This window comes from Amblyomma americanum, chromosome 7 (assembly GCF_052857255.1).
Source record: "Amblyomma americanum isolate KBUSLIRL-KWMA chromosome 7, ASM5285725v1, whole genome shotgun sequence".
In the NCBI taxonomy this organism is placed as follows: Eukaryota; Metazoa; Arthropoda; class Arachnida; order Ixodida; family Ixodidae; genus Amblyomma; species Amblyomma americanum.
The window spans coordinates 17022459-17039903 of record NC_135503.1 but is presented as its reverse complement, the minus strand read 5'-3'; the positions used below and the strand labels follow the sequence as shown (position 1 = coordinate 17039903).

Sequence of the window (17445 nt, the reverse complement as noted above, 5' to 3'; positions counted from 1 at the left end):
CACATTCTGGGAAACAACTGGGGTCAATTTCATTGTTGTAACTTCTTGCAGGTGGTCCCCAGAGAGCAACCTAGGAGGCAGGTGGGTCACCTAGGTCACGTGACATTGCCGTGGCAGGCAAATTAATATATTGGTCGCTCGGGCAGAGCAACAAGGGCAGTACAAAGCCCACCGCTGGAAGCACCTGCCACCTCTTAACCGCTGCACCACTGCGCCAAGAGTGGTACGAGAACACCCAGGGATCTATGAATGCAATGCCGAGAATGCTCAATTCCGCATATATGGGTGTTAACCTACTAAAAGCTGTCGCGTCATACTCTTTAGGCGGAGCGTAAGTGTCTCCTCTAATTTTTTTTTTCACCCTCTCTCCATCCTGCAGCCGGCTCCCTCACGACACTATACAGCAACCGATGAACGGCAGGCATGGCACCTTGACGTCAAGGAGAACGCCTAGTAACGCGAAGGAGGAATAATCTTGCTACGTACACCTCATCAAACGCTCCGCGGTCACGTTCAATTCCGACGTGCCCGCTCGATACGCTGGAAGCGGTTATTAAAACGCCCTATCGTCATCGCTGTCGTTTCTTACACGCGCCATTCTAGTTTTCGTACAGAGGCTCTACGCTGCAGACGTCCAGCCAATCATACTTCGTCGTCAAACCACGTGCGTCCTTGCAGGCATATGCGAAGGCACTTTTCTTGGCTTCGTAAAATGGAACCGGCCGATGGCGACAGTTTATTTTTAGCGTCGCAGCAAAAGGAATCCTGACGTAACAAAGCAGAATAATACAGCGAGGAACTTAAGAAAAAATAATCGGGAAAGTGCTTGTACGACTTTTCAGCGCTGTGATGAAGCCGTACTATACGGATCGAATAGCTGGGCTTGTTTCTCCACCCCGCGCGCACCGAACGTCACAAGACACTTATGAACGCCGTAGAGTTTCCTATTATAACTATAGAGGCAGAGCTGAATGCGCTAGACTTCGTCCACCACGGAGAGGCGAAGCAATGCCGGGAAGGCGAGGTTTCTTACTAGGCTTGGCTATTGTCGGGCATGAAACGTGGATTCAGCCATAAATAATACGGCTCTTCTCGAGGCAAACCTCGAAGAAACGTTGCGAAAGTTTCCGTGCCGCCCTAACAACGAACTTAACGCGTGCGTTAAATTTATTGAAGAAGTGAAAAACGCGGTATGGCCATAATCTAATCTGCGCACAGCGGAGAGCATCGCGGCGCGACTGCCACTTTCGAGACACAATACATGTTCTCGGCCTAACACTAGCCAAGCCAAGCCAAACAAGAAATCTCGTCTTCCCGGCATATGCAAAATTCCGCAAGCGCGCTATTATTATTATTATTATTATTATTATTATTATTATTCCGCATAACAATGTTGCCCAAGACAAGATGGCTGACCATGCGTTTCCAGCCGAAAAAAAAAAAAGCAAGGACTAGTTTTTTTATGTTTGATACTTCCAAAATACGTTTCTTACATTCTTTCCACACCCTTAGCGCCTGTCCTGTAGCCCACAAAGTTTTATTTTTTATATATATAGAGAAGCCGGCCATCTTGTCTTTGGCAACCTAGTTACGTGGGAAAGCGCACTTGCGGAATTCTGAATATCCTCTATTAAGTGCTCTTGTAAGAAACTTGCATAGATGGTGGGGCCAGCTTTCCCTCTAGGTTACAATTAGAAACTATGGCGAACGCAGCCTTGTAAGAGGCAATAAGAGACGCCATATTGCCCGCTGGACTGCTATGTGCACCTGCAGTGCTACCACCTCGACCATGCTTGCGCCAGGTGCACAGAACAGTTCAGTGAGCAATAATACACGACGTCCAGGTAAAGAAATGCCTAGAAGAAGGCGTGCAACGGCGTCATATAAAGGGCGCCACGCTGGGGACTAGTGGCAAGCAGGGTGAAACCATGCGCGTTTTTCTATTCCCGATTGTCGGTCCGAGATGCTCCGCCATCGACGTGGAGCTGCGAATTGTATAACACACATGCATCATAACTTGCAAGTGTTACCCACTGCTCTGCCAAAGTTCGCGGCTGGTTGCCCATGGTCAAGCTGTCCAAGAGGCAGCCTGGGCAACCTGCCCCCATGTACGTACCTTGTAGTGGCGACATAAAACTTACTAAGCTACGACGCTTACTGATCCACCAAGGCGCCTGTGACGTTGCATGCTACAGTAGGACACAAGTCAATAAATAAGCGGTTTTTATCCGTCAAAGGACCCCCTTGCAGCCAATGGCGTCGGCCGATTCTCATCAGCCTGATAGCGTGACAATGCAGGGAGTGGCAGATGAAAAGGGATAGTACCCTCCCAACATGGTCAGGAATAGACAGTCTCCTCCTCCACTGTAGCCTTAGCAGGTTCATGAGGATCATCCGACGCCATTGGTTTGAAGGGGGACGGAGAAAAGCCGTTTCGTTACTGAGTTGTATCCGACTGTAGCGATTCGAATCACCCACTTCCTTGACAATAGGTGCGCGAACTGAAAGACGGGCCCGTGGTCCACATCCTGGATGCACTAATGCGGGGCCATTGACTGTCTATAAGGTGGGAATTCACCCACCTGGTGGTGTCGCTGTTGCCACTCGTAGAGGGGCGCCAGTGCCAGCGTGGACTCGGACTGGGCGAGCGGCGGCAGCGGCGTGCCGTGGTGCGCGTACAGGCCCATGGTGGTGTAGATGCTCAGGTCGCGGGGCCCATAGTTTCCGGCGCTCTTGGTGCGCCGGTGGCCCCGCGCCCAGTGGCCTGCCGCCTGCTGCTGCTGCTGGTGCGAGCTGTGCGGCGTGAAGTGCGAGTCGTCGCGGCTCATGAAGCACGGCGCCATCTTGGCGCTCAGGTCCAGGCAGCTGGACGTCATCGTGGCCTCCCTCTGCTCGCCCCGCGAAGGGCGCGCCCGCTCCAGGCAGCGGCAAGTGGACGGGGGGTGATGATACCCTTCCCCGGAGGGCCTGCGTGCGGGCCTAGTAGTGCAGCAGCTGCGTTTCCGGCTCCTTCGGCCTCCTCGACTCCAGGCCGCAGCAGACACGACCCCGCATGGCTGCTGCTGCTGTCCTCAGGCGTTGCGAGCCTGGCACTCACTGATGGTAGAAAAGAAAGAACAGTACGAAATAACCGTCAGTGCTGTGCTTTATAAGCAGCTAGAGGCGCTGTGCATACACTGTGCCCTATACAAGTTCAATGGGTAGCCCTCTTGGCCACATTGAGAAGATATTCAAAGAGTGAGCGAATAAAAAATTCTCTCTCTCTCTCTCTCTTTGTCTTTCTGAGTTACGCAGCTCGCGATTAAAGGTTTGACCTTTCCGTTATGCCTGAACCGCACGTGGGTTAACGCTGTCCGAGAGGACGGGTTAGGGGTCAGATCTGAGCACGGTTAGCCCCACTGAAAAGAAAACGCTGCCCGCAAGAGCGCATTTCTTTGGACACAGAAAATGCCCAAAGATATCGCCCGCGGCCACTCGCGTAAAGTCACGAAACCAGTTCTTTCGCAGTCCGTGTTGAACGGGCACAAAACGATCGCGTTTGATTACCCTCCTTTTGAAATGACACGGACAACCGGCGCGGGTTCTTCCATGGCAGCGGATTGGGACAGCGACGGCCAGAAACTGGACCGCACTGCTTTCACGCGAGCCTCGGGTCAAGCACTTTATGTGCGTGTACCGCTTACGCGAACATGGGTTTGCGATCAACCGTGCCGGAGGCATGACAGCCGAAACAAGCTACTGCTCAGGCCCACAGAAGAAGGTAGGAAAAAAAAGAAAGAAAGAAAAAAAAAAGAGGAGGCATGGAAACGCGAAGCCTAAAGGCGGTTTGTGCTGCAAGCCGAGCAAGATGAGCAAGAGAGCAACAAGCTTTGTTCGGACAACCGGTACTTCGGCGCGAACGGCATTGCGCCAGTGGAGTGAGTGCAATCCGGGCCGTTACGGAGGGGGGTCGCAGATTATACTACACATCCTGTACAGGATGCGACGAGGTAAGAGAAACTAGCGCGTACACGCACACAGGCGATTGAAATACACCGAAGTCTGGGCCTCGCAATAGCAAAAACCCGGTCGAAAGGCAAGCGAAGGCGGAGACGAAAGGAGAAAACCAGGTCACATCGCGGCCGCCGTTGTCCAGAAGCGTTGCTTCAGTCCCGTTCCTGAATGAACGCAGCACACCGAGGCACAAAGAACGATGAGAAATTCCGCTGAAAGTGGCTCCTTTCGTATACGGTGCGAATATAGGTACAACCATCGTATATATACCCTACATGCGTCCCGAAATAGGACACGTTTCCCGATCAGCCCTGCGTCTCGCAGGTCAATCGCTAAAGTTTAACAACCACTCAATAGCAATTCAGAGGAGGCTGCTAGGCTTGCCCGGTCAGATGCTAACAACCGGTTTTCGCCTACCGAAGATTAACCCAACGACAGCCGCGCGCGGCTGAAGGAAAGAAATAGGTTCATCTTGACGTACCAGTGGCAATGCGCAAAAAAAAAAAAAAAAAGAAATCATTCCTTTTGTTTCGGGATTTCGAATGGCGGAATCGATATATAGAAATCGTATCGAGCCGTTCGTGCTTAGAAAGTCATCGCATTGTGCTCATATTCACGCACACACGCATACGCTGAATGTCAGAAAAAGAAAGGCCTCCACTCTGAAGCTAAGCTTTGGACTTCGTTTTGCACTGTACTTAAGCCGCTGAAGAAATGTGGGAGTTCCATACCTGTATACGAAATGTAGGCGGTAACGTTGTGGTTTGGTTTATCCATGGGGGTTTAAACTCCAAAAGGCAACTCGCGCTATGAGGAACACCGTAGTGAGGGGCTAGGGAAGTTTCGACCACCAGTGGATAACCTCGAATATTCATTGACATCGCACAGTACACGGGCCCCTAGAATTTCGCCTCCACCGAAATTCGACCGCCGCGGCCGGGATCGAACCCGCGTCTTTCGGGTCAACAGCCGAGCGCCATAGCCACTGAGCCACCGCGGCGGCCAATGGCGGTAACGTTTTGTTGACGAGTAAAGCAGCCCCCACACGTGATACTCATCATCATCATCACAATGGCTACAAATTGCCCTTGGAGGCACCACAGTCGGAACGGCGTTTGGATCAAGGCCCGAGGATTTTCGCAGTACAGCCCCCGAAGGGTAGAGCGGGTACTCTGCAGCAGCACTGCGGTACACTACAGCAAATCCATAGTTATCAGTAAAAGAGCAGTACTGATAGTACTGACCAGTGAATAGCCTAAAAAATATTCACCGCTCCACCGCACTTGGGCTGCGGCGTGGCCAGTTCTTGTGACGCCCGAGAGGCAGGAAATGGGGGCAACACAATGGCGATTGTTTTGTCGGGCGCGCGGGCTGGAATCTTCCACTGTCAATTAAGCGCATTCTCTTCGGCTGTGCTCCCACTGGGTCCCAATTACTACGGCAGGTTTGGTTCGCACGACCGGGAACACAGAATTGCGTCGGCGAAATGATCGTACGCAAACACGCGAATAGCTATAGCTAAGCGTGCACACGTGCCGCCGCACAATTGTCTATATATACAGCGCGCGCGGGGATTTTAACGAAAATGTCGGATTAATGGAAGCCCTGACAATGGGAGAGGCTGGGAACGCAATTAGCGAACTCGGGTTGACATTTAGGGAGATTACTCCTTCCGACATTTTGTCTGCGAGATTATTCATAGGACCAACCTACTGCGCTTTCGTTTTCTTTTCGTGACACGGTCTCGGGCGTCGCCTACAGGCAGAGCAAACAGTCGGCACCCAGCGCGGCGCGCGCACGCACGCACGCACGCACGCACACACACACACACATGGGCGCGCGGGCGGGAAGAGGGGGGAGGAAGGGGACATGGCTCTGTTCACGGGTAATGCATCCGGATTAATGCATTAGTTGGGAAATCGTGGACTCAAGTAGGACGCGGCTCCGAAGAAAAGGGACACTGCGCAACCTTTCCTCACGACTAAAATGGGAGCGCCCGTCAGTTCCACTCAGGCAATAACTGCGTCGTCTCTATTTGTGTCGGCCAGTTCTCGTTTCTTCTTTTTTTTTTTTTGGAAAGCTCATTAAGTTCTGTGTTTGCTTGCAACGTGAGACAGTTCCCGATATTGCGTCTTCGACAAGCGATGGTAAGGGCTGGGAGGCGAGGGTTCATTCTTCGCGCGGTGACGTCACCGTCGTCGTGGCTCGCGTTTAATTGCTCTTTCGTCACCGAAGAACCGACCATCTCGTTCCAGCAATGCATCCACCCAGCGGGACTGCGCGGCGTACACAGCACGCGCGCTATAACCGGAGCGTGCCAGGTCTAAAAATAAAGCGGGCTTACATAAGGAAAACGACAATAAAATATAGAAAGAGAGGGACCAAAGATGATGAATGAGTCAAAGGAACGCCATTGTTCTCCACAACGGACGCGGCAGACCTTTGGCTATTATATCATCGCACGGGGCAGCCAGCTAGCCAGCGTGCCTTCGCACGAAAGCCGGGGATCGCGGAGCGACACACAATTTACGGCGTCGTTCGCCCGGCTTCCGGGCTGCCCTCAATGGAATAGCGTGCGAGGAGACGCGAAGCCGAGTGCACCGCCTCCCGCGTCCTTTATGCGGGTACGCTTTTCGAGACACAAGAGACGCATATCCCGACTATACAGAGTCCGTATGTAAATGAACCGACAGCGGGGAAAAAAAAACTGGGAAGAAAAACAAAAGGCGGGGGAGGAGATAAGAGCCTTCTATTTGCGGAATCAGCGGCAAATGACGGCGCTTTAGAGCAGCGGCAAGCTCTTCATTGTATTCGGCGCGCGAAGGCTGCGGGACACGCTCGGCCAGAGGCTATAAATACGGGAAAGACCGTTGCGCAACTTCGTAACCTCAAGGGCTTCAAATACAGATACAGATTCTTGAGAGACCGAACTGCTTCCAGAGAGAAACAACTGAGTTCTCGTTTTCTCTTATTGTCGTCGATAGAGCAGGTTCGATTTGACAAGCGTTAATCCGGCATAAAAGGATTCTTTTTTGTTTCGAGAGTGGTTTCTGAAACAAAAACAACTGTTTTTTTCCGTTTGCTTCCCTGTGGCTTTCAATCAGAGGATGCCGGGAACGATACGAATAAACAGACAGAGAGAGAGAGAGAGAGAAGAGTATCACAATGACGGAAGCAGTTGAAGATTGCACGCTCGGAGGAGAGATTGCGTCCCAAGGTTTACTCCTTTGCGGAATCTGCGGCGCCTTCAGCAGCATACGGATATCGACGCAACGAGGAGCCCCCAATGGCCTCCCCTGTTTCACAGAACATCAACATGTTTCAAGACCGGTCGCACCTTCCGGTCGGTGTGAAGCCACCACCCAAGTATATACGGTGCTCCTTCGTACTTCGCCTTTCGCAACCGCGCTCTAGTCGCGTGCCCAAACGAAACAGACGCGATCCTGGCAGCCCCCGAATAGTGGCGGGCCAGTTTATCGACGCCACACGCATTGGAAAACGCATCTGAACGATGCCAAGCGAAGGCGCAAAGCTTGTTCCGCTTTGCCCACTGTAACACACAACATCCGCACTCGCCATTCCTACACGCATCCAAAGAGCGGAGCGGTTGACCTTGCGCGCGACATAACCTGCTCAAAGCTTGTCTCGCGCTGCCTGGCGGCGAAGCCACGCATAGCAACAAAGTGAGCCGCGCCTGAATGAAGTTTCTCTTTTGACGAGGGCGCCATCAATCCCCACCACCACCAACGACTCTGGCGCGCCTTTGAACTACTTGAAAGAGCAATTTCGTCTGCGGCGGCGCCGCAACGGAGGCGGCAAAGCGCAGACGAAAATGAAAGCGGGCAGTTAAAGAAAAACAAAACAAAAACGAGTATAAAGAAAGAATTTAAACGCGAGATCTCACGCTGGCGTCTTTTATGCGCGAAGACTGCGCCAGAGCCGGGAAAAACTTTCACATCGATCTGCATCCGCGCCTTCGCGCGCACAATGAGTAAAATTGAGAGCGCGAGCCTATGACACCACATCGATATGTACGGGCCCTCAGCAGCGCAACTGCAGAGGGCGCTGTCTTTCGTCGGCGCTTCATATATATACGAACTCGGCCGAGCTGTTGGATGATAAGGAAAAGGGTATTGCGAAAAGCTCCGCGATCCGAGGTGGTATGCGTATAGAAGTCCGTTTTTAAGACGTTTTCCTGTTGCTCCACTCACTCCCTTTCCCACTCCCGCTTTCTCTCCCTCTTAGAGTAAACCATTGAGCGCTATAAACTGCCAACTAGGGGCGGCTTGCGAACTGGTGCAGTTACGTCAACGCGAGCGGTGTAGGCGTTTTCGATCTCGCCACCTGCTTTATATATTTTTATATATCGGGGGCTTCTCTTCTGAGCTTGCATTCCGTTCATTGGATTTACTAATGAAGCACTGCCGACCTAAAACTGGCTGCTTTTCCCTTCGCCACTATAACCTTGACTTGTACTTCGTATGCAACGCGTTATCGTGTGTCTATAGCGAACACGGACCTTGTCTTTTCCGCCTGTATTTTTTTTCCCCTTCGGTCTTCTTCGTTCCTCCCTTTCGATCAATCCGTTTACTCCGTGCTGTTTCGCCACTTACTGATTCAGGCGTTGTAAAGTTGTACTTGACAAAATTCTCACGACGTCACGATGTGAAGAAGGGCCGGAGCGAGTGTCTCCGAACTAGATGCAGTCTAACCTCGTTATAACGAAACGGTTTATAACGATGCAATGGATATAACGAAGCTACGGCTATAACGAAGTAATCTCCGGGTCCATTCAACTTCGTTATAACGAGGTTAAAATGCACAGTCGGCTCGAAACAAAGAAGGAATCATCGAGCGGATGGATGACACGGAGGCGAGCGTACGGGTACAGAGTGAAGTACGACTGGAATGAACAAGTTCAGGATTCTTGGACAGAGGCAACTGTGGAATATTGCAAGGTACTGTTATGGAAATATTGAAGGTAATGGTCCAATCTTGTGACGCGCAGATAAATCTTTGTTTTACAGTTTGTTCGCATCGAGTACTTAAGGCAGATATAAAACCAATAGGGAATGTTTTTCACAATAGCAAAACGTTAAAAAATAAACAATGAAAGTCTGCCGACCGGAGATCTGTGCAGATATATTGATTGTTTTAGTGAAATCTTAGGATACATGAAAAATTTCATTCATTTATAACTTCCCGCCGAAAAATGCGCTTGTACAGAATTTCTGGGTATGTTCCAGCAGACTTCGAGGAAATGAGTGAGAACTTCGAGTGAGAACTCGTCAAATTGAAATGAGCACGAAACCATGCATTTTGATCAGCCGATAGTAAATTTCAAATACTGAAACGGTCGTTTATATGCAAAATTCACGTGTATCGTTATAGTCTGCACATTTCACAAACTGTATAAAAATGTTTGCTGAACTCCTGCACTGCCAAATTCGTAAACAAGACGAGTTCGTTCATGCTTTTAATCACCCTTTTTAGCGCAAGTTCCTGTTGGGCGGCAAAGGCTTCCTACTTCTGCAGACACATTACTGCCTCTCTGACTAAAATTCTCTTTTCTTAGCTGCGCATCAATACCAAGCTAAAGCAGATATGAAATCCCGAAATTTCGCAAGCTGCGCAGCGTCAGAAATTCAGCGTCTAAATTTCTGCGGACGGAAATTGGTGCACGCCTGCCGAAATGATGCACTCTAATTTGTTCCCAATTTTAGTCGGAATGAAAGTTGAATCGTGCTGTAATTCGTTCAAATGAAACACATTTTCATTGGATGCAGTGAGCTTTCAGCTGTGGATTACAGGCAAGAGTTCACTGCAGCGAACAGGTCGGTCAAGCGCTACACTCCATAGTGCAGGCATCGTTATGCGAGCTATAAGCAAATGCGTGTAAAAAAATGGGGCTGCTTCGGAAGGGCAGGCGCACAGCAGCACCACTCTTGTAGTCTCTAGCACATATCAGCACGCTATGACTTAGCGCGCGCGTTCATTGAGCAGACGCATTCAAAGTCTTAACGCAACGCACAGTGGAAGTGAGTTAGGTGATCGATAGGTGTGTCATTTGCAGATCTGTTTAGCACATACCCCCCTCCTTAGCGTCCCTTTTCACAACAATAGGCCAGTGAACCACTCGCACCTAAATAAACCCATATCCATCCAACCGCTTCGCACTCCTCTGAACCCCGGCAAAGTGAGAGGCCGCGAACACTGGCCACCCGTATTGATCGCGGCTAAAGTGGATGTCAGTCTACTGGGTTCAGCGCCGCGTTAAACGGCCTTCGACTCAAATTGGTTGACCTCTGAGAAGAAAAAAAAAGAGAAAGAAGTGCCCGACAGAGTCAGCCTCGAGTATTTTGCAGAGTAGAAAGATCTCATCGGCCCGTCGATATGTGTACACACGAGCCCTGACTGCATCCGGGCCTGTGCACACGGGAGTTGAGCGCAGGCAGCGACTGGATGACGCAAGCCTGGAGGCACGGCTGAGGTTGATTGACGATCACTTTAGGCGACTATCTCGCGCCCGTCGGGAGTGCACCCCGCCCGCACGATGGGGTCGAGGCCGCAGGTTAGATAACCCCCCGGAGGAGAAGTTTGGACGAGTTTAACGCCAGATTCGGTGGCGACGACCGCCAGCCTAGATCCTCCGCCAACGACGCCTGCCTATCCGAGAAAGACTTGGAAAAGAGGGGAGATAGTCCGAAACGCAAACAGCACCCCTTCTTCGCGCCATTGAACGCGCAATCTGGAGAGAAGCTCCCGTACGTGTCACGTGACACGACGACGACAAACAGGCAGGAAGGTGGAGAGAGAGTTTGGCAGCAAAACTATACTGGTCGAAGTTCCGTTTCAAAAATTTCAATAGACGGATGATCCACAGACAGTCTACGGGCTGTATAAAGAAGTTTGTCAAGGCTCCCTAACAAAAATTGTCCATACACAGTCTATAGACTTCTTATAGACTCTATTGCCTTCCTAGAGATGTTTATTTTTGTCTATTCAGTCTATAGACTGTCCATAGAGAAAAGTCTAATAAAAGCGTATGGTCATAAATCTATAGATTGTCTATAGACTGTCGATAGGATTTGTATTGCCTACAGAATATTGTCTAGGGTTTGTCTAGTCTATAGACTTTATATACAAAAGTCTATGGACAGTCTATAGACTGTATAAAGAAACTTTTGTAGGGGTTATGGCCATTTGCGAAGGAAAGCAGCTCGGCCGAAGCGATAGCAACTAGGCGGCCGTTGGAACCGGACCGACCGCTACCCTCGGACTCGCTCTGCTCATACACGACGCGGAACAACATTCTAGACAAAAAGCGTGCATCATTAACAAGTATTGAGCGTGGCTAAATGGACGCGGTTGCGATATTTCGAGAACGGTGTAACAGTCCTGTCGTAAAAGCATGTACCGATTAGATAATTCGCCCCGTGAAACGAGAATACCTACGTAAAAGAATTAAAAATCTACGGACACAAAAGAAAAAGCAAGATGAAGAAAACAGAACCTCGCAGGCAATGCAAATATAATCAGCTCTGAATAAACTTGCAATGTTTTTTTTTTTTTCCAACTGCTTGTAACCACTGGACGTACGTGAAGATCGGTAATCAAAACTACGTTAAGAACAGATATATGCGTATAGCCAACCTCCTGCGCAACCGACAACGATAAAGCGAAAGAGTATAAGAAAAAAAAAAACACGGTCCGTATGCTTACACCGATTTCATTCGAAAAGTTAGCGCAAAAAAGCTTGAACTCAGAGCCTCAGAGGAAGGGGGGGGATATACAATATTTACATTTTTTTTTTCTCTGCCATTTCGAAAGTTCAAGTTATGAGCTAACCACTAACGGTGAGACTGACATCGGGCAACGTCACCGAAAGCGCGAGAGACAAAGAAAGTATCAACGGAAACGCGGCGCGCGAGCTGCGATTCCGCGGACTCCCCGCCAGGAGACCGGACGCAGGGAGGCGGCGTAGCGCGAATTAACGACCGCTAATGGTGAACACGTGCCACCGACTGCAGTTCCCGACTTCCACGCAGTCACGACAGCGCAGTGCGCGACACAGCTCGACGTCAAGCGCAAGGTGAAAGCCGAAGCCAAGAACGGCGCAGGATATGTAATAACAGCAATTGCATAAGCAGGATAAGAAAGGGTTGTTTCAGGCACCAGCAGCTTCCTGTGCGCGCTTTCTTTTTTTTTTTTGCTCTTTCAACTTTTCTTGGCGTCACAGCTATATGTTTGTTTTCATCTCGCTTTCATCGTAACAAGTTTTTATCTTCGGCTGCTATTATAGTACACACGCTCTGTCGCATTTAAGCCGCGCAGCACAGCGGAATCTACGGAACAAGTCGCGATTGGTCGGCTCTTGGGATGACGTACGAGCCGGTGGCTCACGTGATTGGACGGCGCCTGCAGGGGCGTCCGCCAATCACGAGCGGTTGCTACGTGCGGAGAGGTTTGCGAGGTGAAAACCTCCTCCGTTGAGGAGCGGCGTCTAGCGTCGCAAGCAGCCTGCTCCGCGGCTTCATGGAGAAAGAAAATGCTTGTGCGCCACCGACAAAAATATTTATGTGTAGCCGGGAATTTTACGACGGTACGCTTGAGCGTCAGAGAAAAAAAAATACATATATAGCATATAATGCTCGAGCCAGGTTCTGGACGTGTCCCTTCGTTTATTGTCCAGTAAAATTAAGGACCGAAACAGAGAACGAGAAAGGAAGAAATGACGCAATGCGCTCGTTAAGAGCAGAGGAGCGCAGACAACATGTATGCGCATATACAGGCGCGTCCGGTGACAGCCATTTTCTAGCCAAATTACACAGTTACAAATAAACCCTTCGTCATTTCGAAAGTAGCTTTTAAGCGGCTGTTTCAAAAACGTCCCCGGAATGCCATGCGACAATAGTGTGAGCAACCAGATTACAGGTGATGTTCAGGCCTGCCTAACTATATACCGTTGCACAACTCAACTAAAGCAGTCGAGGGTGAAATAGCGCTTATTCCAGGGAAAAGTGGTCTGCCATAACGAGAAGGAAAATAAACCTAAAAAAAGTAAATAACACGCTTCACCCGAGGACGTCGCTGACTCAATAATTACAGATATTTCTCTCCTCTACAAATGAGCATGGAACATAGACAACTTGCGAAACCACCGCATGCATGACTCCGGCAAAATAAAGACTTTCGTTCTGCTGTGCGCCGCAATCTGGCAAGAAACTTCCAGGCTGCAATCGTAATTCTTATTACTGTTGGGCGCAACATGAACAAAAAAGGAAATATCCCATCCCGTTACCCTGTACAATCGGTGTTACTGTCGGCAATAATGATAATAATAATTGGTTTTTGGGGAAAGTAAATGGCGCAGTATCTGTCTCATATATCTTTGGACACCTGAACCGCGCCGTAAGGAAAGGGATATAGGAGGGAGTGAAAGAAGAAAGGAAGAATAGGTGCCGTAGTGGAGGGCTACGGAATAATTTTGACCACCTGGGGATCTTTAACGTGCACTGACATCGCACAACACACGGAGCCTTAGCGTTTTTCCTCCATAAAAACGCAGCCGCCGCGGTCGGGTTCGAACCCGGGAACTCCGGATCAGTAGTCGAGCGCCCTAACCACTGAGCCACCGCGGCGGAGCTTACTGTCGGCAGCAATTAGGTATTGGGTACAGGCCATCGTATACGGCGTCCCGAATAACTGCAAATCATATTCAAAATTCAATCTTGAGCGGTTACACTCTAAACAGGCAGGAGTAAAAAGGGGTGTAAGCTCTCCTTTAGCGCACTCTCTTTTATAAGAGTGAGTGAGCTAGAGTGTAGCTTACTCCCTATTTACTCCCATACTGGCGTATTAGAGTGCAGGTTACGCTCGCAGCAGGCTATGTCAAACGTCCGCGACAGAGTGGGTGGCGTCAGGACGGCCGTGACAAGGACCAACACAAACAGAAGTAAACGCGCTCGGATTAGGCGACACGGGCAGCATCTGCGCACGACAGCCGGCAGCGGAAAGCTCCTCCCCCGTCCACCGGCTTGGTATAGTGGGACGTCGAAAACAGAGGTCGACCTTGGCTCCGCGTCACGCCGAGTCGCCCGCGGCCGCCACCGAGAAGAAGCGGGGGGAAGGGACGCTGCAAGACAACCACACAGCCCGGGGTCGCGTGCGCGGAGGGAGGGAAGGATGTGTGCGATGACCCAGTGCTCTCTCGTCGGGGGCCAAGACCATCAGCACGCCGCCGGTGGAGGGCCCCTTCTCCCCAAACCTTGGCACGATCTGCACGCTGTGCACTTGGCGATCGATAAAAAAACGTCACGGCCCGTCGCGTTCGGCGTCTCCGGAGAGGTGGTGGCCGACGCCACTTGCAGGAGCTCGGAAGAGCGCTGTGCGGAGCACTGCGGCATTTGCTCCCTGAAGAAAAGGCCCTTATCGCTTCGCACACTGAGCGAGGGCATTTTGTGAACTGCCGGCGCTCATTCACGCTTTGGGTGCTCCACGACTAACAGCGGCGCAAGCGTGTCCAAATGAGGCGATTCGCGCTCTACAAAGTCGCCGTCATTGCACAACGGCAGCCGATGCTTCTGAGAGAAAAGGTACAACTTCCGCGAGAGTGTTCTAGAGTTCGCGAGCTCGTAAGGAGGCTTCGCGTCCGCACGAAGCGGCTTACCGAGCGGAGACACGCAACCCTATATAGCAGTATAGCTCGCTGGCAAAATGCAGCCGTGCCATTTTGCTGCCGAGCAAGCCTATGTACACGGTGGCGGCGCTCTCGCAAGTGACGCAAGAAAGCTTATACATTCTCGCAGTGACATTTTTATGCGCGCTAAAAGATTAGAATAGCAGGTAGGCAAGAGCTAAACCGGAGCCCTTTGCTGCGGGCGTCTTTCGCAGCCCACACGTGCAAAACCGATTAATCTGACCTCAGTAGCGTTTCACTGTAGGAACTCGCGCAAGGACAAAGGTGCGACCGTATTGGAGACGCCGTCCGTGAAAACAGGGCAGTTCTCACGGATAATGAGACCGAGACCCGAAAAAAAAAAATCTACAGCGCAAGTAACACGAAGACGAGATTACATGGGTACAGTGCTGTGTCTGTGCCCTCGTCTTCCTCGCAGTGTATTTTTTTTTTCCGGCACGCGCTACCATCTCGTTCGAAGTTCTTGAACGAACGAGTGGTTAGGGCGCTCGACTACTGATCCGGAGTTCCCGGGTTCGAACCCGACCGCGGCGGCTGCGTTTTTGTGGAGGAAAAACGCTGAGGCGCCCGTGTGCTGTGCGATGTCAGTGCACGTTAAAGATCCCCAGGTGGTCGAAATTATTCCGGAGCCCTCCACTACGGCACCTCTCTCTTCCTTTCTTCTTTGACTCCCTCCTTTATCCTTTCCCTTACGGCGCGGTTCAGGTGTCCAACGATATACGAGACAGATACTGCGCCATTTCCTTTCCCCCAAAACCAATTATAGCAGCAGCGGCAACGAATACAAGTGGATGCCAGAAGCGGCTGCCGAAGGGTTCCTCACACGTGACTGCGCGTACGCGCTATATACATACAACTGCTTTAAACACTGTCGTTCTTTTGTTTTTGTCATAGCATTCAACTCTGTAAGGTCCGCGGGCGTGCGACCCTAAACCAACGCGAAGCCTGCACACAAAGCAAGATTCCTCGACGGGTCACAGGCAAACCCGATTTTCACGGAGAAACGCGGGCGAATCGTGCGCGCACGCACTCTGCCTTTGGGCGCCCACTCCGAATCCAAGGATAGGGCCCATTGTTCCGCACTGATGGCACGCGCGCCTTGCTTCCGCAAGCTGGATTGAAGCCATTCCGGGCGCCGTGACGATGGAAATGACACCCGCGAAAATGGGTTCGACGGCTGCAGGGGGCGAACTCTCAGGCGCGGCTTCCTACGCGCGCGTGGGAATTTCCACCGCGACTGCGCGCCAGAAACGCGAGGCGGAACCAGCGCAACGACAGCTGGCGTAGGGGGAATAATAAAACAAATAAAGTAGAGAAATAATCTAATCAGGACGGGTGCGCCCCCTAGGCTGGGCGCACCCCGTGCAATTCCTTCTTCCTTTCGGGTTTCAACTGGGAGGAGGGCAGCATCCGGAAAGAAACGAGGAAGGAAAGAAATTCGCGCCCGCCACATCGTATCGTGGCATGCAATCTTGCGAGGAGTATAGCGCATGCATATATTCCACACCTCCCCTTACGTAAACAAGCCGGCACAAAAAAAAAAAGAGGAGAAAACCCGCAGCCGTATACGACGCGACATTCGGACGCACACGTTGGCGCTAAGCGAAAGTGGAATGAAAGTGCGGACAGGGCAGCATTATTAATAATGTTGTCAGTGCGCAACCGACTCGGCTGCATGCGTTGGCGGGATGTTAAGGAAAGAGAAGAAGGGAAGGAAACAAACGAGCACTCCTAAACAGCTAGGAGTGCAAACCTCACGCGAGTTGAGTTGAGTTGAGGTGTTGGATGCTGCAGGTGGGATTAGCCTTGCTTATTCTGCCGGCAATTGCTCCGTCCCTTCTATGATAATAATGTCCTAAAACCTGTCGGCCCCCTACCCAACTGTACCGGCATGCAAGTATTTGCCTTGCGGCCGTATCTGCCGCTCCACTTACACGTTGTAAGGCGTAATGGAAATGGCAAAGGAAACCACTGCACAAAACTTGACCGTTAAACAGTGGAAACGCTTACAATGACGGCAGATTAGAGAACATTTGGGGCGATCGAAAAAAGCGAGCCGACGAACCCAGCTACCAGTGAAGCTGATTAGCCCCGAGCCGTTGGACATTTCGTATGTTTTTAGGTGTGAATAATCTAGTACGTTGTCCGACGGCGCAACAAACTATTTTCGAAGTACTCGTTGCCACTTCCCGTTCCCCCGGGGTCGCAGAGCAGCAGACACTGTTCACTACTATAGTCGGGTACAACTCAAGAACGAAGCGGCTGCTTCCCGTCAGAAGACCCACTTCAAGCCAATGGCGTCGGACGATTCTCAACAGCCTCTAGCGTGACAATGCAGGGAGTGGAAGATGAAAGGCGACAGTCCGCTCCCTCCATGGCCGGGGATAATTTCCTCCCTGAATAGTCACGCTAGCAGGGTCATGAGGATCGGCCGACGCCATTGGCTGGAAGGGGGTCCTTTGACGGGGAAAAGCCGCTTTGTTCTTGAGTTCCATCCACTACAGGGGGCTCTCGCAGCAAGTGTGAAGGCGTCGGCAATGTGCTCGACTCGGCCGGAAGGTGACGGTAGGTGTCGCGAAGTGTTGGCGCCCCCATACCAGCGCACGAAGCCTACAGACCGGCACGATACTGCATGATAAACAAGAGGAAGAAAAAAAAAGAGCCTACCAACAATGCATCCGCTCAAGTCTCCATCCATGCGAGGCACGGACCTTGGTTCTGAATCCAGCCCTGGTCCGCTCTCCTGTGCACCA

General features: G+C 51.1%; 1 protein-coding gene across 5 annotated transcripts in view; it reads right to left on the bottom strand.

The window, feature by feature from the left end:
- Oatp30B (Organic anion transporting polypeptide 30B) overlaps positions 1 to 17445 on the bottom strand; it is a 211298-nt gene that overhangs the window by 38368 nt on the left and 155485 nt on the right. For all 5 annotated transcript variants that reach the window (XM_077631323.1, XM_077631324.1, XM_077631322.1 and 2 more), the window contains one exon: positions 2583 to 3096. In XM_077631323.1, the coding sequence (XP_077487449.1) occupies positions 2583 to 2876 (294 nt within the window). In that variant the 5' untranslated portion in view covers positions 2877 to 3096. The remainder of the gene's footprint in view (positions 1 to 2582; positions 3097 to 17445) is intronic.